Source organism: Nuphar pumila, chromosome 8 (assembly GCF_984573655.1).
Source record: "Nuphar pumila chromosome 8, dmNupPumi1.hap1.1, whole genome shotgun sequence".
Lineage (NCBI taxonomy): Eukaryota > Viridiplantae > Streptophyta > Magnoliopsida > Nymphaeales > Nymphaeaceae > Nuphar > Nuphar pumila.
In genome coordinates, this window is record NC_143256.1 from 120802253 (window position 1) to 120829983 (window position 27731).

Sequence of the window (27731 nt, forward strand, 5' to 3'; positions counted from 1 at the left end):
AATGGGCCAGGTCATGGATTGCCTTTCAAACTCTAGCCCATTAAGAGGTGGGCCGAAACCCGGCCAATTCATAAATGGACTGAGTTGTTTCCAAGCAGGGTCATGCTCAAAATCTGATGGATAAGCTCAAATGAGTCTGTACTGGGCCAGGCCAGCCGGATGGCCACCCGTAATGACTTAGGAGAGATTTGGGACCAATTTTATTTTTAGTTAATGACCCTCATCCTGTTTGATAACCTATATATATATATATATATATATATATATATATATATATAGAGAGAGAGAGAGAGAGAGAGAGAGAGAGAGAGAGAGAGAGAGAGAGAGAGATTTAATCAAGTTCTTTACTTTTAGCACTAATTCTAAATAGCAGTACAGATCTCTCTTAAATCTTTCATAAATAATATTTGTTCAATAAGAAAGAAAGAAGGTAAAGAAGAATGCGTGATCTCTTAGTCCCTTGATGAGCACCTCTGACATCTACATTGAAAACCAAATCCATTGTAAAGAAGTGACCGCCGAGCTTCATGATCCATGCTTGCATCGATGTAACATATTCGTATTTCTTCATCTGTATACAAGAACTTTTCTCCTCAGTTCAACTACCAATCTAATCCCGTAAAGGTCATTTATTTTGAAAATTTTACCATGAAAGGTTCACACTTTTCATATCATTAAACCAAAAGGCTTGTGGTATCAAAAGATACACATGCCACACAATTCATAATCTCCTAATATTCAAATATAGTAGCTTATCAACACATTTCACAATCAATTTATCATTTTTCACTAAAGAGAGGACGAAAAAAAAGTAAAATAATCTCTTGATGATTCCAGAAAATATATGAGTGCTACCACCAAAACACAAAAATGTATCAATAAGCAAGAGGTTAAGATTGAAGGAATTCAATTAACATGCTTGAAGGACAAGTGAGTTTGTGAGAATATCAAATAATTTCTGATTACTTCCTATTGTTTTTGAAGATTGTGGATAGATCTTGCTGCTAATCAATCGCTATCAATCAAAATAGATGGTTTTTCACCTCATATAGTTTCTAGTTGTTTATTTCAACTAAAATAATGATGCACCCTTTGAGCATCTTACCATGTTTTAGGAATCAAACATATTTTCAGTCGCTCAAATAGAGATTTCTTAACCAACACATGCGAACATGTAATTGAAGACTGATCCAAAATTCAGTACTTGACTACAACAGATTTCTAAAATGATTCATTCAATCGTGACCAATTTTGAACATTACATTAAGGGGCCCGAAATTTGTTGAATTCACTTTGAATGACCTAAATTGCACTCATTGAAGGGATTTGAAGTTATAGTTTTGTATTAGACTTCATCCCTCTAGGATGAATATATAGGATTTATGCCTTGAGTTGGAAGTGAAAAAGCAACACCCTATCTGGCTGAAGAAGAAGCCCCAGGATAACCGCCTTGGCACCCCCTTTGTTCCCTTTTATAGATGACATTTTAGTAGGTGAAATTATATATATATATATATATATACCCTTCCATGTATGAAGCCATTATATCTAATGCTATGATGTACAATTATGAATCTTGCATGAAGGCAGTACGTCTCATAGTTACCAGAAGTGCCCCTATAGGGTGGAAAGCGTGCTTCCAAAGCAGGAAGCCCAGGGAAACTCACTTACCATTTATGGGAAGTGTGCTTTCCATTTGCGGGAATTGTGCTTCCCACTGGCCTCTCAAATTGCTTCCCTCTCGTTTCCCACTCACTTCCCCATCATTTCCCCCTTGTTTTTGGTGTTTTTCATGTCAATATTTATTTTTTTCGCTTCCCTGTTGTTTTCTCCACGTTCCCTTTTTCGCTTCTCACACATCTCCACAATCGCTTCCAAAACGAATCCTGCTTCCCGCTTCACACTACTTTTTAAGACTCGCTTCTCCACTTCCGCTTCACGCATCACTTCCCATATCAATTTCGCTTCTTGGTAACTATGGTACATCTAATGCCCTCATGTACAATTATGATAATGTAATCTAAACTCATGCATACTGCAAGAATGCCAATCTGCTCATGTACTTAAGTACAATAATCAGAATATATATACTGGGTGAAATGATGAAAATAAAGTCTATTTTTTACACCCTCCCTCAAACCAAGGCTGACCTATGACCATCGAGAGTTTGTTCTTGATGATGCAATACCATGCATAATAAAGTTTGGACATTCCATTTGCTTCTGCATCTTATATTACTGCCTAAGGGTTATGCAGTCAGTGGTTATCCCAACAAGAATTTGAGAGAGAAATGGCAGACTTCTAGCAACCAATGGAACGATAGACCATCTTATGCAGGTGTATCAATCATTTTTTATCAATTTTCATAAAGATTATACTTTAATCTTTTGAGTGCAGAAGCTTGTTTTGTTATCCTGAATTTTAAAATAACAAATGCTTGTACTTTGATTTTTTTACATACTTTTCACCAATATACTTGACAAACTTTATTAGATCTTTACAATACCATCCCTCTCCCATGTACATGGGTACTTTAAATTTCCAGCTATGTCACATGGGTGCGGGTGCGGGGGTGCGGCACTTTCAAAAACCTTGGGTGCGGGGGTGCGGCAGGGGTATGTATATATATATATATATATATATATATATATATATATATATATATAAGGGGGGTCCGGGGGTTCCCCCCGACGCAGGTCCATTTCATAGGGAAAATTTTAAAAAAAAAATCCAAAAAATGGACCGAAATGACCCTGGGTGCGGTCAACGCACCCAGGGTCGGGTTCACCGCACCCGCATCGAGTCGCGTCGACGTGGGTGCGGCACCCTGATAGACAAATCCATGTTACATAGATTTCCAGCATCATTGTGATGAAGATGGTACTTAGTTGTTGCTGCTCCACCACAAATACATATATTATTACTCACCGCATGCATATATATTATATGCTTTTGTATTTTTCTTATATTTCCATATATTTTTTATTCCTTATAATTCCTATCAGCATGTGTGTGGGTGCAATATTTCACTTTTTAATTTCTTGCATTCATAGCTTCATTTCCAGTGATGTTCCCTACTTATAGTTACAATACACACACACCAACGCCCATGTCATACCACACACCCATATCCACATGTCCATGACATGGTTGCCAGCATGCTTATTTTAAGACAAGTAATAAATTCTACTTTGAATTAAAAAAGTGTTTTTTCAAATTTTATATTTGATATTTTTTGCAACTGCAATTTATGTCTATATGTCGCCTGGCCAAAAAAAAATGTCTATTTGTCACTAATATATCCCATATTTATGGTATACAGTATCAACAAAATTTCATAAAAATATGTTCTCATTTACTTCTATACACTTTTGTAACATAGTGTGGACACATAACAGAGCACTGGAATTTATTTACATGCATGAAAAAGGCAGCACAGTAAATGTTGGCAACACAGCTGCAGAGCGGAGCACAAAAGCTTACTTGATATATGAGTAAAGGTGAGAACTTTGGAATTCTAGCTGTTCTCCCCAGCATTATTCAAAAGTATCAGAATAATTGTCCATTAACCTGGAGAAAATATCTGAAGAGTTTCATCTGTTCCTCTGCGTAGGTCTAATTATTCCACGCATGTTTACTCAAGTAATTTGATTTTGTAAATATCAACATTATTCATGCCTCACTAATATGTGTCCACATATTTTATGGACAAACTAGTGATTAACAATTTATTAATAAGAAATATATTAAGAAAGACAATGCCTTCATATAAGATCTTATATCAATCTAAGACATGAACCATAGAAGTTTGTTTTTGGCCCCCGTTACTATAAATATTCACCATAATATTGTCTTTCTTTACATGATCCTAAGTCGGAAAATGGAATAAATGCTACAGTAGAAAGTAAGAAAAGACAAGTATGCATAACATGCTAGAAGATTTGGAGTGCAAACCTGGTTCAATGTTGCTGAGGGCCTTTAACCTTGCATATGAACTATCTATCCATATAATATGTGCATTTGGATCTGATAAGAAAGAATGCTTCATCAATTTGATGTTCCTAAATATTAGAGCATCAAAACTTGCAGATAAAAGGAATTTTGAAGATGCAGAACCATTATGGATTTGTGGGACATCAACAGCAAAATTCAAATTCAAGCACCTATTTTGTTGTATGGCATTTATGTTGGAATCATGACAAATACGTGGACAGTGAATTTGGGTATAACATGAAAAAATTGATGTTACAGTGGACACAATCAAGATCAGGTTGGAGGAGGACAAGCCTAGTATTTTTAGCAGCAAGTGATCAAGGGATTAAAATGCAGTTCTCAGAAAAACTAGTTCTAAACTTGTCTAACATATCTTTAGCTGCACTTGCACTTGGAACATGAAACTACCTCTGGTTTCTCATGGACGGTTAGAACATAAAACTATGCAATACACCATAACACATGAGATTCTATAATGTTATGCTGACCAGCAACATAATGCAAAAAAAAAGAGAATGTTGATGTCACTCAGATACTTCTGAAGCAGAAGGAGATGAATTTCACAATCCAATCAATAAGTTCACTGATGCATTTGATAAGCAAACAGGTATTAGTTGAGTACCACAGTCGTGATTATAGAAGGATGGGATAATATAAACTGCATTTCCTACAGATGCTTCAGCTGAAACAGAGGCTGCAGCTGACATTAGGAGGTCATCAGAGATTCCTCCAATCAACTCAACACGAAATGAGTTAATACGAATACGTGACAGCACATTGAGGTACCATTCTCTAGTAAGAACTGCTCATGTCAAAGTGAAAGCACAAAGTGGAACTGCTGGAAAATCACGTGCATTCATTTAAGGAAAAATAAAGATGACCAGAAATGATAAATGCCAATGAAACATAGCATTTAACAACTTTCCAAAGGATACAAGCCAACTGTTCATCAGTTACTCCTGACTTTTCAAAAGTGGTTCTCAACAAATTGAACTCTTCATTCATCTGCAAAAAAAACAGCAGGGAGTTGCTGGATCAGGATTACTCTTGGATATAAAAAATATGGTGATTTCAAACCATTCTAAATGGCTCCGCTAAAATAAAATGGAATACTAATGTCCAATGGTCAACAAAACCAGCTGCTTCAACCAAGGTCCAGAAATATAACAACAAATAAAAAAATAAAAAAGATGTTTTTCTCCGACCAGCATTCATCTGGTTCAGGCAACTTAAATGCATCAAAACATAATAAATGGAATCCACTAAGACATCGTGGCACTTAAAGGCCATAATACTATTCTGAACATTTTTTATTTCAAAACAGTATCCTTCTGTTTTTTTTTTTTATTTCTTTCTTTGCTCCTTGCTTCATATGGTCAACAGATTTGAATAGAACAACCCTCAGTCCCAGATTCCTTGTGGACCACAAGAAATTTCATTTCTATGAACAATCCAATTCCAAAATTATCCACACAGCTGAGTCACTAAAATCATTCTTCGTTGCCGAAAGAAAACATGCATGAAACATTTAACATTTGGATGGCTGACAGACAGGGAAATTACCTCTGAAATCAAGCCAGGTGATAAAACAGCTGGCTGAAGTATGTCAAGACTATCAGGTGGTGCAGCTCCTGAGAGAACCATGCAAGACAGCCTTTTTACTAAAAATGGATACTTTAGCCCCTTCAGACTTCAGCAAAAAAAAGCAAAAAAGAGCACAAAAGAGCAAATCAAAAACATGACTTTCATATCCTCTTATCCCTAAATTAGATGCAAATCAGTTACAGAGATTGCTGCCATCAATAGTGACCATTAACCTAACAAAATTTTCTTACCTTTTCCACGGAATGCAGGAAAGCAAGGGAAAAAAAGAATCAAATTACAAGGCAGTATAGCTTTTACATGCCAAAAAAATAAAGGAATTCTTAAAAAGCACCTTCCAATACAATTTAATTGTTTTAAGCAAAAAAATATCCTGTTAATGCCCTATTAGTAGGTCAATTAAAATATGAAATGTCAATTACTGATATAAATAACAAAAGAGCAATAAAAATAATGGGCAGGAATAATGGTTAATATCCCAATCAATGTCATGATGAACCCTTGTGTTCTATTCTATACATGAAATCTGGAGAGAAATTTATGTACAGCCAATGAGAATGGGACTGACCATCCTATTCTGGACTTGAAGGATGCTGAATCATATATACCATTAAAGTCATCATAGGCCTGCATGTGTGTCACAGTCTTAGTTGTGATAGGCACTAGGCAGAGCCTAGGCGGTGAGCCCCTAAAAAGGCCTAGGCGGTACTCCAAATAAAAGAAATTAAAAAACACATAAAAAACATAATAAGAAACATGTATACAATATAAAATCAATCAACAATAAGCAATAGACAAATAATATGTTGTTGAACACTGTAAAGCAATTATATTACATAACTTTAACTTGCTCAAACAAATTAAGAATAAATTAACAATTGAATAAACAAACAATACAACTAACAATGTAAAGAACAATATACAAAAAAAAAAAATCATGTATACAAAAAAATTAACAACAATAGACATAATACAAGCAATAGACAAATAATGTCTTCTTCTTCTTCTCAACAATAGACATAATACAAGCAATGGACAAATAACATGTCTTCTCCTCCTCCTCAAGGAAGAAAACAAATGATATGTCTTCAAAAAAAATCTTCAAAAAAAAAATCTGTGCTCTAAAAAAAGCCTAGATGGTCATATAGGACCCCACCACCCAAACCTCGTCGCCCAGGCAATGGGGCTGCGCCTAGGTCGCCTAGGCACTGCCTTTGACAACTAAGGTCACAGTGTGTCTGAACTGAAAAAATTGCCTTGGCAAATAGTATAAGGGGAAAACAAACACAAAAGGATAAAATGATACAAATCCCTAATTGAATGTTTTTTTTTAACAAAGGAGAAAACCATCGTTTTCAGTTCACCAAAAGGTATGTTGTGAAAAGCGCATCTCAAGGTGCAAAAAGCATGCATTGCCTCAAGGCGAGAGACTTTTTGCCTTGAGGAGCAAACCTATGGTGTAACCATGTGTGAGGCATGTACCTCATACGTACCTCATGGCAAGGCATGCCTCAGGGTGAGGTGAATGCCTCATTTGTAATTAAAAAATAAAATCAAAACAAATGGGGGGAGGGAAGCCCGATGTTAGGACACATTTGCCTCCTCCCTTTTGCTCCCCAGCCCCCACCCTCTTCACCACCGGTGGCAACCACCACCAGTGGTAGCCACCATGAGCGACAGGTACATACCCTCTCTCTCTCTCTCTCATCACATCTTCTTCTTCTTCTTTCCTCCTTTTCTCTTCTTCTTTTTCTTCCCTCCTCTTCCTTTTCTTCTTCTTCTTCCCTTCCTCTGTTGCCGCTTCTTCTTTTTCTTCCTCTATTCTTCTTCTTATTTTTCTTCTGTGCAATTAATTGTCTCTTCATGTGATTATGCATGTACATGTAATTGATTGTATGTGTTGGTTTTTGTAAAGATTGTGTATATCAAATTGTGAATGTTAGTTTGCGTCATTATTTTAAAATAATTTTTTGATAGGTGGATATGCATGTAATTGACTGTGTATGTGTAGATTTGTACATGTACATAACTATAGCTATAACTATAACTATATATATAACTATATATATATATATATTGTGCATTCAAATGTAATCTATTGTGTATGTGTAGGTTTGTAGTTTTGTATATAAAGATTGTTAATGTGAATTTGTGACTTTTAGTTTGAGTCATTAGATCATGGAAATTAAAAATAAGTTTAAGCATTTTTGTTAGTGAGACTAAGTATAGATAATTAGATATGCATTATAATGTGTTCTAGTGATTGAAGAATTAGTTAGATATACATTAACTTTTGGTTGTTATTGCTAATATGCATTATATGACGATGACGTGATGTTAAAGAATCTAATTATTAGTGATTTTGTTACTTGATTTTTCATTGAATGCTCATATTCTATTTGTTAGATACTTAGATAGATCAAGTTGTTGCATTCATGTTACTTTTACAAGTTATTCTTATATTTTTCTGTATTTATTTGATATTTGATATTTTTTATTGGTTGTTGCTTCATCAATAAAGCATTTCTTTTATTTATTTATATTTTTAGATATTTTTTGAAGTTTAAAAAAAATATTTTTGAGGCTTACGCTTTACACCTCAAGGCTTACGTCTCACTTCATATTGGTGGAGCGCTTCACTTTGCAAAGGACACACAGCTCCGAGTTTCAAACTTGTGATGCCAGTTCAACTTGGGACATCAAGAGCTGCCTTCTAGCCAGATGAACCTAATCATACACATGAAATAAACTACATAGACTATAACTAACACCTCCATTCAAACTCACTATGCAAGCGAAGGTTTGACAACATGGGGGCAAGGGGTAAGCCCATGGAATTTTACGCTGCCAGGAAAATCATCGTAAGTATGGCAGGCAGAGCCAGAGTGGCTAGGACTCTGATCCTGGGGTAAGTTTCTCCGTGTAAATACAATAAAAAAAGCAAAGGTTTAACAAGAAGGCATTGGAAGTAAGATGAAGGAATAGATTTGGTGAACATATCAGCGATAGAGCTGGGCTATTGGACCATAGCCCATTGACAGGCAAGCTGGCCTTGTCAAAACAGGCCAGACCAAGCCATGCCAGCCTGTTGCCCACCCATAGTAAGTGATTTGTCAATTGGTAGGTACACATGACAAGGTGATAACCCTTCCAAAAACATGGTTATCTATATATATATAGATATATATATAGATATATATATATACAGAGAGAGAGAGTAACGTGTGAGTTCCAGACCATCCTAAACACCTTTAAAAATATATATTTTCATGTGTTTTTTACTTAATCTAAAAGAAAACCCAGTTCACATGTAATAATTGGATGATCCAAAAGCCTATTCCTGCTAAACAGACCATGCAGATCACATCTGTAAGGTCAGATTCCAAAGAATACATATTCTGTGTGTGTGTGTATTGCACTTTTTAATCACAATATGATGGGGTAGGTTAGTGAAGATAGCCCCAGGGTCCTTAAGCAATTATGGTTACTATACAACTTTAGCAATAAATCGGCCAGAGCTTCATACTCTGCCTCAATGAAAGAGGTACAAATTGTTGCTTCTTACACCTCAAGAAATCAAACATAGCAAATAATCATGAAATCTCCTGTGAATAAGCAAACAATTTTCAAAATGAAGAGCGAAAGAAATAATGATTCTGACATAATGATCAGAAATATCTAAGAAAGCACAACATAGCAGTGATATGTGTTGTAGTAAGTGTATGTAGGAAGCTGCAATGAAATAGCAGAAGTGATAAAAAACAATGCCACTAAGGGCTTAAACAAGATCACACCCACAATGTATAAGGGACAACACAAATAGCCAACAAAGGGCAAACACAAGAGTATAAAATATAGGATTTATTGAGTTGGTGCTTGAGTAAAAGCATAAAAAATAGGGGGGATCACACTCCTATTTATACATGAGAAAAAGGACTCTGATCCTGGGGTAGGTTTCTCCGTGTAAATACAATAAAAAAAGCAAAGGTTTGACAAGAAGGCATTGGAAGTAAAATGAAGGAATAGATTTGGTGAACATATCAGCGATAGAGCTGGGCTATTGGACCATAGCCCATTGACGGGCAAGCTGGCCTTGTCAAAACAGGCCAGACCAAGCCATGTCAGCCTGTTGCCCACCCATAGTAAGTGATTTGTCAATTGGTAGGTACACATGACAAGGTGATAACCCTTCCAAAAACATGGTTATATATATATATATATATAGAGAGAGAGAGAGAGAGAGAGTAACGTGTGAGTTCCAGACCACCCTAAACACCTTTAAAAATATATATTTTCATGTGTTTTTTACTTAATCTAAAAGAAAACCCAGTTCACATGTAATAATTGGATGATCCAAAAGCCTATTCCTGCTAAACAGACCATGCAGATCACATCTGTAAGGTCAGATTCCAAAGAATACATATTCTGTGTGTGTGTGTATTGCACTTTTTAATCACAATATGATGGGGTAGGTTAGTGAAGATAGCCCCAGGGTCCTTAAGCAATTATGGTTACTATACAACTTTAGCAATAAATTGGCCAGAGCTTCATACTCTGCCTCAATGAAAGAGGTACAAATTGTTGCTTCTTACACCTCAAGAAATCAAGGAATCTCCGAAAAAAACATAGCAAATAATCATGAAATCTTCTCTGAATAAGCAACTAATTTTCAAAATGAAGAGCGAAAGACCATAGAGCCCCTATCGTTCCTCTAATTTACAAAAAAAAAAAAAAATTAAATAAAAACAACTAAAAACTGTTTTTATAAACAGTTTTATTACAAAGAGAAAATGACTAAAATGCACTATATAGGGCATTTAACTATTACAAAAATTAATAACTATATATAGGTATATACATACATGTATACATATATTTTAACATTCGCTCTCAAACTTATGGTAAAATAACCAAAAGTTTGTTGAGGAAAATAAAACGAGGTACAAGAAGAGCTTTGGTGAAGAAATCCGCAAGCTGGTATTCTGATGTGACAATCAGCAATGTAATAGTTCATTTCAAATATTCATCTCTAACATAATGGCAATCTATCTCAATATTTTTGATACGCTCATGGAAGGTGTGAATGCTTGACATGTAGATTGCACTTTTGTTATCACAACACAGCTTCGAAGAAGAAGAGATGATTACACACATATCTTTGAGAAAACTTTGCAACCATACAAGTTTTATTGTTGCTGTAGTCATTTCCTGATATTCAGTTTCGGTTGAGGACAAGGATACCTTTGTTGCTTCTTGCATCTTCACAAAATTAGAGAATCTCTTAAAAACACATAAAAACCTTTAGTTGATATTCTATCATTGAGATCTCATCCCCAATCAGCATCAGTATAAGCAAATAAATTTATAGAGGAATAAGAGGATAAGAAAAGCCCTTAAGTGATGGTATTCTTGATGTATCTGATAATTCTTAACACAACAGTCATGTGCACAGTGGTCGTAGCATGTTGAAACTGACTGACAAAATGAATTGTATGAACTATATCTGGTCTAGTGATGGATAAATAAGTGAATGCCCTGATCAGCTGACGATAGGGTGTAGGATCTTCAAGGAGAGTCTCGTCTTCAAGCCTTAACTTAGCATAGATCACTTCTGGGGTTGTCACTTTCTTAGCATATGAAATTTCAAACTTGGCACAAATATCGGCAACAAACTTCATTTGAAACAAAATGTTACCCTCTTGGAGAGTATGCAACTTCAATGCCTAAAAAATATCTCAAATAACCCAAGTCAAACATGTAAAAAAAAAATTAATATTTTTAATATCACTAACTCCCTATTGGTCAATCCTTATTGGGCACTCCTAGTGATTATCATATCTACGTAAAGTAGAAGTATGACTACTTTGGTACTTATACTTTTAATAAAAAGAGCAGTGCCAGTATAACAAGAATGAAAACCTAAAGAGGACACGACACTACTAAATCTATCATACCAAACTTTTGGGGTCTGTTTAAGGTCTTACAAGGTCTTTTTTAGTTTAATAATTTTATAATTTTCAATACTAACTCCCGGTGGAGGGTTCATATAAACCTCCTCACTTAGTTCACCATTAAGAAAAGCATTTTTAATATCAAGTTGATATATGAGCTATTTTTAGATTGAAGCAACTGCAATGCATGTCCTAACCAGAGTTATCAGCCAGAGAAGCGAGAAGCGAGGGACTTCCAAAATTTTAAGAAGCGGGAAGTGCGGGATGACTTAGAATCAAACTAGGAATCGTCTCGAAAGTGACCAAGGAAGCGAACCAAAAGCAACCTAGGAAGCGAAAAGGAAGCAAGGGAGAAGCGAAAAAAGAGAAAAAAGTAAAAAAAATAAAAATAAAAACACAAAAAAATGAAAAAATAAGAGAAAGCGAGCTTCCCCTAAATGGGAAGCGTGCTTCCCATTTTTTTTAGCGCCACGTTTTGCACTTCTGAAATGCGTTTCAGGGAAGCGCGCTTCCCCATATGGCATAGCGCTTCCGGTAACCCTAGTCCTAACACTTGTCATTTTAGTTATTGGGGCAAAGGTTTTTTCATAGTCAATTTTATATTCTTAAGAATATCCTTTGGCAACTAACTTTGCTTTATATATTTCTAGGGTCCCATCACTTTTGGTTTTAACCTTAAAAACCCATCTACATCCTATATTTTTCTTCCCTAATGGTAATGAAGTTACTTTTCAAGTATTAGCCCTTTTAAGAGCATACAATTCTGCATTTAATGTTTCAACTCAATGTGAAATATTTTTAGCATTATTATAGTGCGATAGTTCATAGTAGGAATGTAAAGGCTATTAAGCATGTTCTATAATTTGGTGTCAAAGTATCATATGATACAAACTTACTAGGTGGAATAGAGACACGATTAGATCTTCTAAGTGTGATTTCTTTTATAAAAGAATCATGTGTATATTTTTCTAAGGCACTTGGAGGGTTCTTTTGCTCACGTCAGGTATATACTTGTATTGGTTTATCAATATTATTATTACTTGATTTGGCACTTTCAACATTAGAATGCCTATTATCACCATTATCACTCAAGAAATTATCATTTGAAGAAATATCACAAGAGGTTAATTCTTCTTGTGGCAAGAAATCAAATAAAAAGTTATAATCTACTTCCTCTTTTTCCTTAGTTATCTCAAATTCATTTTCATTTTCTAAAAAGGTTACATCCTTAGAAACATAAAGTTTGTTATTCTTGAAGTCAAAGCATCTAAAACCTTTTTTATTTTCTCCATAACCCATGAAGACACATTCAATGGCTTTTGAAGATAATTTGTCTCTCTTGTGCAAAATAACAAAACATTTGCAATAAAAAATCTCAAAACGTTTATAATCGGGAGTTCTTTCAAATAGTTTTATATATGGAGAAATATTTGGAAGGGATGATAAGGGCATTTTATTTATCAAGTTGATGTTAGAACGGCCTCGACCTAAAAACTCTTTAGAACATTTTTAGAGATAAGTAAGGTCCTAGTGATTTTCATAATATGTTTGTTTTCTTTCGGCTAGTCTGTTTTGTTAAGGAATTCTTGGACAAGATTTTTTATGACAAATCCTGTTTTGTTTTAAATAATTTTAAAATTCATTTGATAGGTATTCTCCACCCGAGTTGGATCTAAGGATGAAAATATTGCTTTGAAATTGATTTTTAATAATCATGTGAAATTCTTTAAAACAAGTAAATACATCGAATTTGAGATTAAGGAAGTAAATCTACATATATCTAGTAAAATCATCAATAAATATAACATAATATGAACAACCTCCTTTTGATATGACCAAGGAGGGTCCCCAAACATCGGACTGCACTAATTCAAAAGGACTTTTAGAGACAAATGTTCTATTTGAAAATGGAATAACTTTCATTTTTCAAAAAATACAATCCTTGCAAATTAATTCTTTTTCATTACAATTTTTTTTTTTCAAAAGGGAAAAGATACATCTTTGAATAGCTTGGATGTCCAAGTCTCTTATGCCAAGTTTCAATGTCTTTATCTTGGGCATAGTTACAAAATGATTTTGAAGGGAAATTTAAATATTTCATGTAGTAGAGATCTCTCTCCTATGACCTTGCCTAATATGCTTTCCAGACCGGAGATCCTGCACGAAACAACCTTTAGATGAGAAGGAGATTTTACTTCCATGATCGGATATTTGAGAAAACAAAAAAAAAATTAATTTTGGAACTCTAATTTTTGGGACACAAGTTTTGACAAGACTCTAAAATTCAAATATTTTTAATTTGCAAGGATGTTCCATCAACGGTGGAAACATAAGAACTTTTGAATTAGTGCAAACATTAGATAGACTATTTTCATGTGGAGTCACATGAAAAGAAGCTCCCGAGTCAAGGATCCAAGAACACATACCTGGAGGTGAGGAAGATGCTATCGTGGCCTCCGAAGTTGATGGAGATTTAAGTAGTTGTTGGAGCACTTCCGATAGCTGGGTAATTGCTAATGGATTCTTCTTTCTTTGGTATAGTTTCATCAACGTAAGTTCCTTTGTTTTTGGAGGTATAATTAAGTTTGAGACAATTTGGCCTAATGTATCCCGGTTCATGACAATGATGACAAATGACTTTCTTATACCCACAATTATAGTTATTTTGCCTTCCAAAGTGTGGAGGCTAGTAAGATTTAACATGATTGTTGGGTTTAGAGATGGCAATATTTCATCTCTCCCTTCAACCATACCAAGACGAGTTTCTTCTTAGCAAACTTCGGCAACCACATCTTCCAACAAAATAGCTTTAGTTTAATGGAGGAGAGAATATCTTACTTGCTCAAACTCGGGCCTCAGCCTATGTAAAAATTAGAAAAAAAATGTTATTTTTTTCATTTGTTCTCTCCTTAGCTCAACATCTTCACTAGCAAACCCACTTGGGTTCAAGAAGAGATAATTCGTCCCAAAGTGAACCAAGAGAGCTAATAATCACAAACGTTCATATCACCTTGTTTGATTGTTTGTATCTTGTCTTGCAAGAAAATTTGTCTTACAAAATCCTTTGGGTATATATACCCTTCAAAAAGAACCAAGCTTCATTGGCTTTACGAAATTTGGCAATGTTAACACATATCTTGAGCTCAACATTGTTCATAAACCATGCAAGAATGTTGACATGGTTACTTTCTCAATCTTCTACCTTAGTTTGATGGTCTTGAATGGTCTCCTTCCTTTTTTGTGAGCTTGAGTTGTGGTTCCGAGATGATACTCATGACATACCCCCAAAGTTTCTTTCCTTTGAAATTGTTCTCCATAGCGGATGCCCACATCATGTAATTTGTGCCATTTAGCTTGAAGGAGAGATCAATTTTTTGTTCATGCTTCATTCTTGAAGAGAGGGATATTAAGAGAAAGAGGAAGAGAAAATATTGTGCAAAAGCACGTTTGAAGAAGTTTTTCATCATTTTGAATTACCACGAACACACGATCACTTTGAAGAAGCACTTCCTTAATAACTTGATGGCTATGATACCATGTAAAGAAATAGCGGAAGTGATAAAAAACAATGCCACTAAGGGCTTAAACAAGATCACACTCACAATGTGCACAAATACAAGTCCACTAAAGGACAACACAAATAGCCAACAAAGAGCAAACACAAGAGTAAAAAATATAGGATCTTATTGAGTAAGTGGTTGAGTAAAAACATAAAGAATAGGGGGGATCACACCCCTATTTATAAATGAGAAAAAGGAGAATAGAGAGAGACCATTGGGGGCTCCCAAGAGAGTCGTTGGGAGCTCCCAACAGTCACCAATGACTCTATGGTCAAAAAGACCACAGAACCCCCTATGGCTCCTCTAATTTACAAAAAAATAAAAATAACTAAAAAACTGTTTTTAATACAGTTTTATTACAAAGAGAAAATGACTAAAATGCCCCTATAGGGCATTTAACTATTACAAAGATTAATGACTATATATATGTATATATGTATGTATATATAGGTATATACATACATGTATACATATATTTTAAGAGAAACTGCCTCATGAGTGAATTGAATGAATAATCTATAAACACATAATGGGTAAGATACTAATGCCCCAGCTAGTTGTTCAAAAGGTGTGGGATAAGAAAAAGGCACACAAACAAATACCAGAATCTTGACATTTAACTACTCAACTACCTTATCAGCAGAAATACATGATTATGAAATAAGTTCAGAAGGAAACTTTATCTGGGATATAAGGTAACAATGAGAGAGTAATGGATATGGACATCAATCCCTAAGATTTTTCCTGAAATTGTTTTCTTAAGAGCTTACTATAACATTCTTTGGTTTTTGGCATGGTCATCAAGACACTGCAGGTCAATTAATTTTGAGTTGAACCAGCTTGTGTAACCAGGACTGGCCCAATGGTTGGGTCAAGCATCAACAATATGGATCATTCCTAACCTAAATGTGGGCTAAGCAAGGCCATGTATTCATCCCCTAGTCATCTCTCTGTCAATCTACATTAAAAAGTTTGAAGAAGTGCAGATATTGTTAGCAAATGAGGATGTGTAGAGGGACGCTAAGATGTGCAGAATGAGGCTATGCCCACCAGCATTTGACTAACTAGGGTTGGAAAACTTTCCCAGGAAAAAGGTTTAACTCCATACAAGTAAGCAATTTAGATACAGTAGCTGTTCTAGTCTGTGTAGAGTCATAGATTCATCCCAGTGGCTATCCTCAATAGAATTGATAATGAGTATACTTCCACCATACTGAATTGCACCGTGTGAGTAGTCAGTTATTTCTAAAATAGACTAAAGAAACCGAGAAACTGTAAGATTACAAAACACAGATCTTCACTTCCATGGTGACAAATTTGCTGGAACAGATCAAACATCACAGACAGTTAATATTTCTAGAATGGATGAAAGAAACCAAGAAACTGTAAGAATAGCAAAGACAATCTTCACTTCCATGGTGAAAATTTTGATAGAATCAATCAAACATCACAGACAGATCATGTAAGAGATTATATTATACTTTATACTACCAGGATACTTAATTTCACTTTCATGTCAATATCAATTTGACATGACTGATTAGATCGCCAAGCAAGATCCTATGCATCAATCTGCCACTGACTATTTGTGTTTGCACTAATATATATATATATATATATATATATATATATGCATGCATCATAAATCATTTTATCTAAACCTACAGAAACAATAACAAGTGCACAATTAATCAAAGAAACCATGTTCCAAGTGTTCTCTGAATGCAACCATATTATAATGATTTAACGCAACTTGTTGAAAAAGAGATGAATGTTATATTTGCTGTATGACAAAGGTGAAGCAGTTTTACCTGCAATGAGCATGGTAGGATGACCAATCTGCTTTCTTTTCTACATCCAAAAAGCCCTAACAAATGGATGAAAAGGATTTAATCCAAATCGAACCATTAAAATCAGTATCAACGAGACATTAGTGAAAAGGAATTTGATGTAACTTTGAATGAAAGTGAAAAAATCATGTAGATGAATTTCAGAGTCTTTTCATCACATACTCTGCCTCCACCTTACAAGATATAGATTTCTAATCATAAAATGAAAAAATAATACTATAGTCATAACCTTTAACATAGGCATGTCCCCGGATAGTTGAAGATCAACATTTTATATATCTTTCACTGTAATAAATAATGCAATCAATACCAACCTTTGAATAATTATAGCATTCCTCGCTGCAGAAAGAAATATATAGCTTATCATCTGCATTGTGCTGGTGCAACAACCTGAATTCAGTGGACGAGAAAGTGGTATCCATATCAGGCATTTCTTTTTGCTCTCTAAATCCATTGTCACAACGTGAAGAAAGAGGCCCCAATCTCAATCGCTTTAGGCACAGGTAACAGACCTGGTAGCGTATGAGAGATAATGATACATTCAGTAAATCAGATCCCATCTAAAAGAATCTTTCTTGGACTTTCATCACAAATACCATCTCTACCAAGCAGACTCTTTCCTTGCTTGACTGAACACCCTCAACTATATACTCATTATGCATCATTAGTAAGCAAGTACATATACTGGTAGAGGAAGGGTGGGGCAACCTTACCTTATCTAATCCTTGTGCTTTTAGTGTTGCTCTCTCTAGGTATGAGGAAGGGTGGGGCAACCTTACCTTATCAACGAGGGTAAGCGCCGGATGAGTAACCAAAGGCCCGGCGGTGTGGATCAGATCGCCGGAGTTGATCCTGCGGGTAGCGAATACTCCCCTTCCGGCGTAATTCGTGATCGAGATCCTGATCGGAGGTGGAAGACGAGCAGCAGGTGCCGGCTCCTCCGGGACGGAACTGAACCAACGAAGGCTGCCCGTGGAGAAGGAGAGGCGCTTTGAGCGGAGGCAACGCATCATCCGTTATCTTCTAGATTTGGAAGAGGTGGCCTGATCGGTGCAGGAGCTACCGTGCGAACTCAACTCGAACCCCACTCCCTTTCTCTGAGACTTTTTTAAACGAGGAAGGATCAGGTGCAATGTGATTGCACTGAGTATCATGACCTATTTTGGATTCGGATTCAACCTTACCTCCTAGAATCTCATTCAGATCTATTGTGCACATTTTAGATTCTGATTAGGATCTAAAAAGATCCTGCCCGAGTCTGACATGTTTGCACCCTATTTGGTGCATTTCTACGCAATTATCGCCACAATTCAAATGCCCCTTAAAATACTTCACGCTTTCAAGAATTTTCTTTTTTTGGCTCACACCCCCCCTACGTAGGCATGTACACGAGCCCAGCATGTACAAGTTCGGCTAACTCAACCAAGTAGGTGTACAGGCTTGGCTCGAGCTCATCCTAGGTCTGTGTTTCATAAGATGCACACGGTGAGGCTCAAGCCCGGCTTGGCATGTACAAGCTCTACTCGCCCAAACAAAATACATAGGCTTGTCATGAGCTTGAATCGAGCCGAGTTGGGGTCGGCTCGTACATGCCAAGCCCAAGTCAGTGTTTCACACTGAGCACAACAGACCAAGATAGTGACCAAGATAGCCTGGTTTCGGTCTTGGCTCAACATGCATATAAAGAGAGAGAGCATGCTCATCGGCTACCAGCGTGCTGCCATTGCCTTTTTTTTTTTCTTCTTCATTTTTTCTCATCCTCCTCCCCAAGCAAGAAAGGAGAAAGGAGAGAACAAGAAAAGAGAGAAAAAAAGGAAAGAGATAAAGTGAGAAACGGGTGGGGGTGGGGCGGGATAGAGCAGGAGTCTGCAATACCCTTAGAATGAATCGAGACTTATCGAGCTTGGTAAGCCAATTAGGCTTGGCTCATTTGTTTGGTTCGAGCCTTAGAGTTAGTACAAGCTTGACTCATTTAAGGCATGAGTCGAGCCCAATGTGCCACCTGTTGATAAATCTCTTCTCCTCCTTATCTACTTAAAAGTGCACCCAACTTTAACCTTGTTGGAAGAGATGCTCTTAGTGACTTTTAAACTTGTGACATCCCCGTCAACTTGGTGACACCCCCACTCCCCCTGGAGAGCAGATGCAGTGATCTGTCAAATAACTTTTAAGAAAGTGATTTGACATCTTCTTCATCCATTATCCTGGATGGTGTAGATTGTCCGATCACTTGATCTGCTCTTCATTGGATGGCCCATGATTGGTGAAACGCTTGAGGTCCTTTTTACCAACAGCTTGCAGCAAGGGACGCCACCCATGGGTGTCGAACTTGTAGTGTTAGGTCAACTTGGTGACATTCACAGGTCCCCATGTGAGGGGAGCCCTTGTGGGCTTGTTTTCAAACATCTCTTTTTGTTTTTTTACATAAAAAGTTGAGGTTAGGCAGACCCCTACCAGTTATACAACCATACCATTGGGATTCGAACTTGCAACGTCTCAACACAAGGTGACGTGCACTAACTGCTCCAGACAGGCAGAGCCCCCCGTTGGTGTATTCAAATATCTCTTGACCATACAATTCATGTTTCTTTTTGTTTTCAAGCATCGCAGCTAGTTACCTTAACCAAATAAAAGCAATCTTAACCCACAAAACCAAATCACTAGCAAAACCCCGGTACCTTCTATGAGCCCCATGAAAGAAACATCAACACCTTTACCCCCACCACTCTTGGCCATGGAACGGAAAGGTTGTCAACATTATCATTTGGTTGCTATGTCCACGTGCTGTCAGTCTATCCCTACAAACAAATCCATCCGGAGGAACAGATCACCAAGTCAGCCAACTTGGGGACACTTTCTGCTCCAACTATCACCACAAAACCTTCTTATTCTTAGCTATCAACATCTCTCTCTCTCTCTCTCTCTCTCTCTCTCTCTCTCTCTCTCTCTCTCTCTCTCTCTCTCTCTCTCTGGCATGTTACATGTTAGCATGTGTAAATTTTTGTTGTTAATTTTAGTCATTATTGAATTAATATGTATATGATTTTCCAAAATAGAAAACAAGTTCATGCATATGAGCATATCTTGTTTTGTTGTTATATTGTTAGCATTATGTATATTGAATGTTCCAAAATAGAAAATTGGTTCATGAATGAGTGCATGTAAGATTATTTAGTTATTTTTTGACCTAAATTTAATTGTATAATTTTCTAAAATAGAAAACCAGTTCATGGATGTAAGTATGTGAAAAAATTTCAGTTGTTTTTGGGCTTTTAAATTAAATCTTATGAAAGAATTTTCAGATTTAATCAAAACTGAAAAAAAATAAGTTTATTATACTTAAAGTGTATGTAAGAATCATGAGTAAAGATTCAACAAATTTTTAAGTATTTTTTTTATTATATCAAAAATAAAACTCAGTTTGGATCTATTCAATAAATTTTTATGAAAATGATTTTAGAATTTATCAAACTGAAATATCATTTTAAAATTTATTATATAGGGGTAGGAAACCTATGTAAATCTGGTATACATATGATTTAATAAAATTATATTTAAAATTTATAATATGTGTAGCTACTTAGCATGTAAATCCAATATGAGTGTGATTTAATAAAACTTAGATCTGAAAATTTTAATATGTGTAGCTACTTGGCATGTGAATATGATATGTGTATGATTTAATAAAATCGGATTTAAAAATTTTAATATGTGTAGCTACCTAGCATGTAAATCTGATATGCATATGATTTGATAAAAATCAGATGTAAAATTTTAATGTGTACTTACTTAGTATATAAATCTGATATGCATATGATTTAATAAAATCATATTTTAAAATTTTAACATATGTAGCTACTTAGTTTGTAAATCTGATATGCATATGATTTAATAAAATCAGATATAAAAATCTTAATATATGTAGCTACCTAGCATATAAATATGATATGCATATGATTTAATAAAATCATATTTTAAAATTTTAACATATGTAGCTACTTAGTTTGTAAATCTGATATGCATATGATTTAATAAAATCAGATATAAAAATCTTAATATATGTAGCTACCTAGCATATAAATCTGATATGCATATAATTTAATAAAATCATATTTTAAAATTTTAACATATGTAGCTACTTAGTTTGTAAATCTGATATGCATATGATTTAATAAAATCAGATATAAAAATCTTAATATATGTAGCTACCTAGCATATAAATCTGATATGCATATGATTTAATAAAATCAGATTTGAAAATTTTAATATGTGTAGCAAATTAGCATGTAAATCTGATATGTATATGATTTAATATTTAAAATTTTTAATACGTGTAGCTGATTAGCTTGTAAATCTGATATGCATATGATTTAATAAAATCATATTTGAAAATTTAATGTGTGCAACTATCTAGTATATAAATTTGATATGTTTGTGAACCATCAAAATCATACTTGAATATTGTTATGTATATAGTCGTAACACGTGAAATTGGTATCAATCATGTTTTGATATAAACATAATCATAGCATGTGTAGTTCAGGTTTTTTTTAAGGTTCGATAAAACATCGGTTTCAAATTTAGGATACATGTTGAATAATAGTTTGTATCATATTGAATAGATTGATGTCAAGTTTGTGTAGCATGATCCTACGTTGAAACTTAGATTTAGTTTTAAGGATTATGACAACATATTTTATTTATGTATCTCTAGCATAAGATAAGTATACACAAGGTAGGCTAAATGAAAATCATACATATAGGTGGTGGTATATAGTGTGTGATCAAATGGAAGCTAGAGCTTAGATTTTTTGTTGTGGCTTTTTTAAGTATAGAGCCATAACAGGATCATATTAGGTTCATGTTCACAACCAACAATTAAATTTTTTTACATTGGTACGACTTTACCTTGAGCCAAAGATTCACCGTTTAGAGGTGAAGGGGGTCGGTTCCTAAGGTATATCACCTTGTCTTGCTTAATGTAAGGTATAAATGTACCTAAAGGAGGAGGTTAAAATTTATTGGTGGCTCTGAGGTATATGGCATTGGGTCCAATGGTCTCATTTGTGCAATATAGCACATTTGATTTTACAGTGTTTGTTCTATTGCATAATGTGCATGATATATGCTTCTAGGCAAGTATTTTGCCTATAAAATGTGAGGTGACATGTGAATTTTATTTTGTAGAAAAGGCATGGTTGAGAGGGTAAGTACCATAAGTGGTGCATATGTGATATTGTTTTCGGGTGTAAACTCGAAGGTACCTAGGAGGTACAATGGAATGTATATGATAATGAATCAATAAGAATTGTAAGATCACACTTAATTAATTATCACGGTCTGAATGATGAGGTTACTCCACCAACCTTGATGATCTATTTTTAGAGGGTTGACTAGCAGTTGGTGCGTTCCATCGCTTTGTGTTTGAGGAGGCTAGTCCCCGACCCAGGTGGTTTAGGGGGCATCTTGTGGATCTGTGTTTTTGTTAAGGGTCAAATGTAAACCTTGTCCCCAACCACGGGCATTAGGGGCAACTCCATGGGATCTGAAGGCAGTTGACTTGAAAGTGAAAGTGATCTCGTTATTTCGGTTCAATTATGAACCCGTCCCCTACCATGGAGGAGAATGGACTACCCTGTGGATTTGTGTTTCGTTCTTGGGTTTGAAGAACCCTGTCCTCGACCACAGTAAATTCGAGGACCACAACTTTGGCCAGTAGCTTGGGTAGTGCACTACAATCTTCTAGGGATAGGGATTCTTTGACGAAGGGTCCAAGACTCTAGTGTCGACTCTCGATGTTCAACCTGAAGTAAAATGAACATGTGTGACTGAATGAACCCCCCTTGTGTGGCCCAAGGTGCTCATAGTTAGCCACGAAGTTGGTGCTCCTTGTGATGAGTAATTACAAGATAAATTAAAGTTGTGTAAGTGCATATCATGTAAAACAAAAACAATTAAATGAAAAGATTTAATAAAACATTCATGCATAAGGTAGAGCATCCATAGAGTTGTGTTTTCCTTGGAGAGTGACCTGATGGGTCGATGTTTTCTTTGTTGTTATGTTTTTCCTAGATGGACCTGTAAGACCGACTCCTGTGTAAGGAGGGTCAACCTTTGCGATATGTATCAAAGATACACTAGAAGGCAATGAGCCTACTTTTGGATAGTGTCCCTAGCCTTACGAGGTTTTGTGGGTTAACTTGTGTGATTTTTGGCCATGTGAGATTGGCTTATTGTTAAAAGCCGAGTTTTGTCCTTGGGGGGGACATATTGAGTCATGGTATAGTCTCATCCTTGAATCTTCTATGTTTTTAAGGTGAGGCCTAGGAGGATTGGCAGGGTGCATTATGCTCGTTAGATTTTGGACAACGGATTTGGAGCGACTTTGGGGTTTTTGGATAGTGATTCATATTTGTATACATCATTTTGTAAATGATAAACTTGTAAATTCTGTAAAATCTTTTGAAATGATATTTAATGAATGAGTCACATTTTGTTTAGTGATCCTGGAATGCTTATCCATAATTTCATTTTTAAAGCCTTTCATTGTGTTTTACGAAAGAAAATGCAAATATGTTTTATAAATTAAAAAGATATTTAAAAAAATTAGGGCAAATTTTGGGTCATCGTGTCGCTGTTGTGACACACATACACACACACTCTAGACAAGAGGGCACCTCATGCAAAGACGGTGATGGGCCTCGACGTGGTCGTTTGGTGGGATAGGGCGGAAGGTGGCAGGTGTTCAATGACCGGTGCTGGCACCGGCTAGCACCGCTCTTCGACGGCAGAATCAATCCGAACGGTCGGCTCCAGTGCGTTTATCAAGTACGGTTGGTGCTTTGATGGCTCTGGGAGCTGCAAGTACATTCCCCAAGCTCCCCCAAGATGGTCTTTCGGTATGCTTTCTTTTTTTCCTTTCGCATTCTGTGTGTATATGATTGATCACTGATCCTGTTGGTTAATCTTGTGAACAGTTGAATGGATAGTTTAGTTTTTTTATGTTGCTGGTAGTTTCTGATTAATCTGAACCTGTGGATGTGTTTATAGTTGCTTGTTTAATAGAAAACATGTTCTAAATTGAAGTATTTCCACACGAAAATTGTTGTAAACTTTAGATGCAATATGAACTGTTGACCAAATAGTCTGTAGAAATCACATCTGCAATGACTGATTTACAAAACATGCGATAAAACATTGAAAAACTAAACTGTCCAATTCAATTGTCCACACCATTCTCCATTGGGAGACTCGCGCAAACTCTTGCCCTTCTCTTGTCACTTTGTTTGAAATTATCTTATCAGTTGATTATGATGACTTAACAGTCGCTAACTGCGTGAACAACCGAGCCCATTGTTATTCTGGCTTTCTGGCTTTGTCCCTTGATTTTGCTTGAGTTATTGTTTCGTAATTCCGTGTTGGACTTGTGTTCTATAATTTCTGGCTGTTACTCTGTCTCACGGATACTTCATTTTGACTCTCAATCTGTGTACGGTTGTATATTAGTTAGGTTTTGGGAATTATGATTATATTTTATTTTTAATTTTGGTATGAGCCATTCTGACATTGATAGACTCTGCATCAGTTTAAAAAATGATACCAAGTTTGCTTTGACTAGAATTTGTTTTGTAGTTTCACTAAATGTTGTTTGTATTGTACCATATACATATAATATTGATACAAGTGTATTATACGTATATTGCATGTATTGTATCATACTGTATCATGTTATACAAAGCCTGGATATTAAATATTTGAACTGGGTTTTAAAGTGCTTTTGAGGGCCAAAACCCTCATTCATATAAAACATAGTGGAGAGCTTTCCACGCGCCCTAGGAGCCGTAAAATCATTTTGGGAGGACGATCTTTGCGTCGAAGATAGAGCTTTAGTGATTTCGTTAAAAATATATTTTCACGTTTTTTTCATCAAGAGATGTAGGTTAAGGTAAAAACAGTGCACTTTCATGGGTTAAGGTAAAAAATTATAAAGCTACTTTTCAAAAATTTCTAACATAGCTACAATTTTTGGCCAACTTACCGTGAAGTTCGATCCACAAAAATTAAAGATTTATATCAAGGCAGAAATCATGCTTCACACTCCTCCAACAAAGATGGCATCAGATGATCTAGCATAACATTTATAAGTCACTCAAGTAACGAGTGAAAACCGATTAAAAATCAAGCGCAACTATTATCATAATATTTTTGTTTATGTAATATAAAAGTATGAGTCTTATGGTAAGTTGTTCTTGTGAGATAATTGATGTTTGATGATCTCTTATGCAGCTCATAGATACATAAATGCTTCCTATATGATTTTATTGTTACATTTTGTGTATTTCAACATTGTTTAGTGTGATGGTTTTTCAGAATTTTTGTTATTTTTATTTTTTTTAAATTATTTTTTTCAAAATTTATAATTTTTTATGATACGATACATATCTTATTTTGGGCACAGCCCATACGGTTTATGATACTTACAACCTTGGTCTCACTGGTCACCTATGCCTCAATTGGTATGGTTGGGTTTGCACTCATATTGATTTCATTCATGAGCACATCACCCTTTCCTGCTTACGAAGAAAGGAAGTTAACAAGTGCAACAGTTGATCCAGATCACTATACAAGGCATATTGGGTGACCCATATATGTATTTATGTATGTGTTAAATAAGGAAGGATTTTCAACATGACATACCAAAACATTCCTTCAAGTGGAGCCTGTGCTGACTACTCTATGGTTTAGTTTTTAGCGTGTGTTCGTGCACTCGTGCATGTGTTCCTGCACGCATGAGTGTGTGCGCACAAGCGTTGGGTGTATACATGCACAGGTGTGTGTTGTCTGTGAAGAAGTTAACTAGTTAAAGCTGTAGTGGAACTAAAACTAACGCTAGCTTTGGAGCCGTATAGAAATTTTAATGTGTTTTTTCTGTAAATTTTCTAATTGTTTTTCCCAGTACTGAACAGAATGGTATCGTGTGGTTCTGTCCAAGCTCATTTGAGCCATACGAGACGAGCTTGAACAGGGCAAGGTTGACTTGTTTGGCTCGTTTAGCAAACCCTAGGTGTGATTCAACTAGCCATGAGATGGAATCACTCAAATGTGCTTTCAAATCACATTCAGTTTCTTATTTGCATGATATTTCAAATCACATTTTTGGTTATCTGCAAATGAGTTTCATTCTCTCATTTGCATGAGATTCCAAATCACATGTTTGGTTAGATGTGCAAATGAGATTAGATTCCAAGTCACATTTGAATGCAACCAAACATTTAAATGAAAAATGGGTTGTTGCCAAAACCACATTGTTGCACACTTGCACTCTTTACGTAGCATGGTGCAATTTTGGTTTGATTTTCAAATGAAAGGTGATAGTCCAAGTAAGTTCTTAAGATACTAAGGGCGTGTTTATGTCGCATCTGAGATCTTCACATCCTATTATTTCAAATTAGATCTGAAATCCAATTCAGAGAGAGAGAGAGAGAGAGACAGAGAGAGAGAGAGAGGAATCAAAGGTTCAAGTTTCTCTAGCACAACCTCCCTGTGCTATACGTTCATGAAATTAGGGGTACATTTGAACCTGGGATCTGAGGGTCTAAGATCGTGACCATGGATTTGGAGCGAGTATCATGCCAAAATCTAATACTTAGACTCGAGATCCTAGGTAATCAAATGCACCTTTAGTTTAGAAAAAGATTGCTTGGCAATGGACGCAGGTTAAAGAAAAGTTGTGTTTTCAAAGTAAAAGATAAACCATCTTTTCCAATACTCAGAATCACAATTTTTTATTTTTTATTGTTTTGATAGGCAAGCTGGGGTTAGACAGACCCCTACCACTAGGGTGGGCAACGGCCCGGTCCAGTATAATTGGCCATGGCTCTGCCCCGAACCAGGCCTCTGGCCCGGCCCTGCCCGAACCGTGCTGACACAGACTGGGCTTCAGGCTGACACGGGCCAGCTTAGTCAGCCCCGTTAAGCCCGTTATTATATATATTATATATGTATATAACATAACATATAATATATTATATATATAACATAATATATAATATAATACATTATATAAATATTATATATACTATATACTATATTATATAATAGGCCGGGCTTGGCCCGATTAAGCCCATGGACTAATGGGCCGGCTGTGGGCCAGGGTTTTCGCAATGGGCCGGCCTGTCATTGCTGGGCTGAGCCGTCGACCAGGTCAGCCCAGCCGGCCCGATGCTCACCCCTCCCTACCAGATACAGCCGTACTATTGGGGTTCTGAACTTGCAATGTCTTAACAAGGTGATGTGCACTAACAGCTCTTACCAAACAAGCATTTTTTTTTTAATTGCATCTTTACATTTTTCAGAGTCAGCATGTCACTGTTGTATTTTGCCATAAGTTCCTCTCCCATTTTTTTAAAACCATGGAAAAGTTTTTTTTTTTACCCCTTCTCCTTAAATCAACTTTTTGTTTCTCTGTGGTACCAAATTACCTATTTGAACCCTTCAAGCTTCTTTTTAAATAGAAAACACCACCCTGATTTTATGTGGCTAGTTCTAGATATTTGTTCGATTTGTGGAATTTTATCACAAGACCCCCCTGGGATTGAATCAAGGGCGCTTATCTCCTTTCCCGCAAAGAACCTGGCTTGAATCTGGACAAAGGTGTACTTTGTGGCCCCCATATGTTGGCTATGATAGATTCCTTACCACCAAGTTTAATATGGTCAGGTAAGATATTCCTGATTAAACCATGTGAAATGTGACTTTGATGCCTGCCTAAGACT

General features: G+C 35.8%; 1 protein-coding gene across 1 annotated transcript; it reads right to left on the minus strand.

The window, feature by feature from the left end:
- Positions 1-331: 331 nt before the first annotated feature.
- SDG38 (SET domain protein 38) lies at positions 332-18091 on the minus strand. Its single transcript, XM_090015822.1, has 8 exons — positions 17736-18091; positions 17271-17468; positions 16918-16973; positions 5557-5683; positions 4929-4998; positions 4616-4795; positions 3955-4026; positions 332-571 (listed from the first exon to the last, which is right to left on the minus strand). The coding sequence occupies exons 1-8, from the start codon at positions 17967-17969 to the stop codon at positions 453-455; spliced, it is 1056 nt and encodes a 351-aa protein (XP_089871948.1). The 5' UTR covers positions 17970-18091; the 3' UTR covers positions 332-452.
- Between the last annotated feature and the right edge of the window lie 9640 nt (positions 18092-27731).

Excerpts from the sequence above, each read along its gene's own strand:
- SDG38 (XM_090015822.1), bottom strand. The coding sequence starts at position 17,969 with ATGATGCGTTGCCTCCGCTCAAAGCGCCTCTCCTTCTCCACGGGCAGC. Across the intron at positions 4,999-5,556 it reads CACCTGGCTTGATTTCAGAG|ATGAATGAAGAGTTCAATTT; the intron begins GTAATTTCCCTG and ends TTTTTTTTGCAG. Across the intron at positions 4,796-4,928 it reads AACTGATGAACAGTTGGCTT|TTCTTACTAGAGAATGGTAC; the intron begins GTATCCTTTGGA and ends TGACATGAGCAG.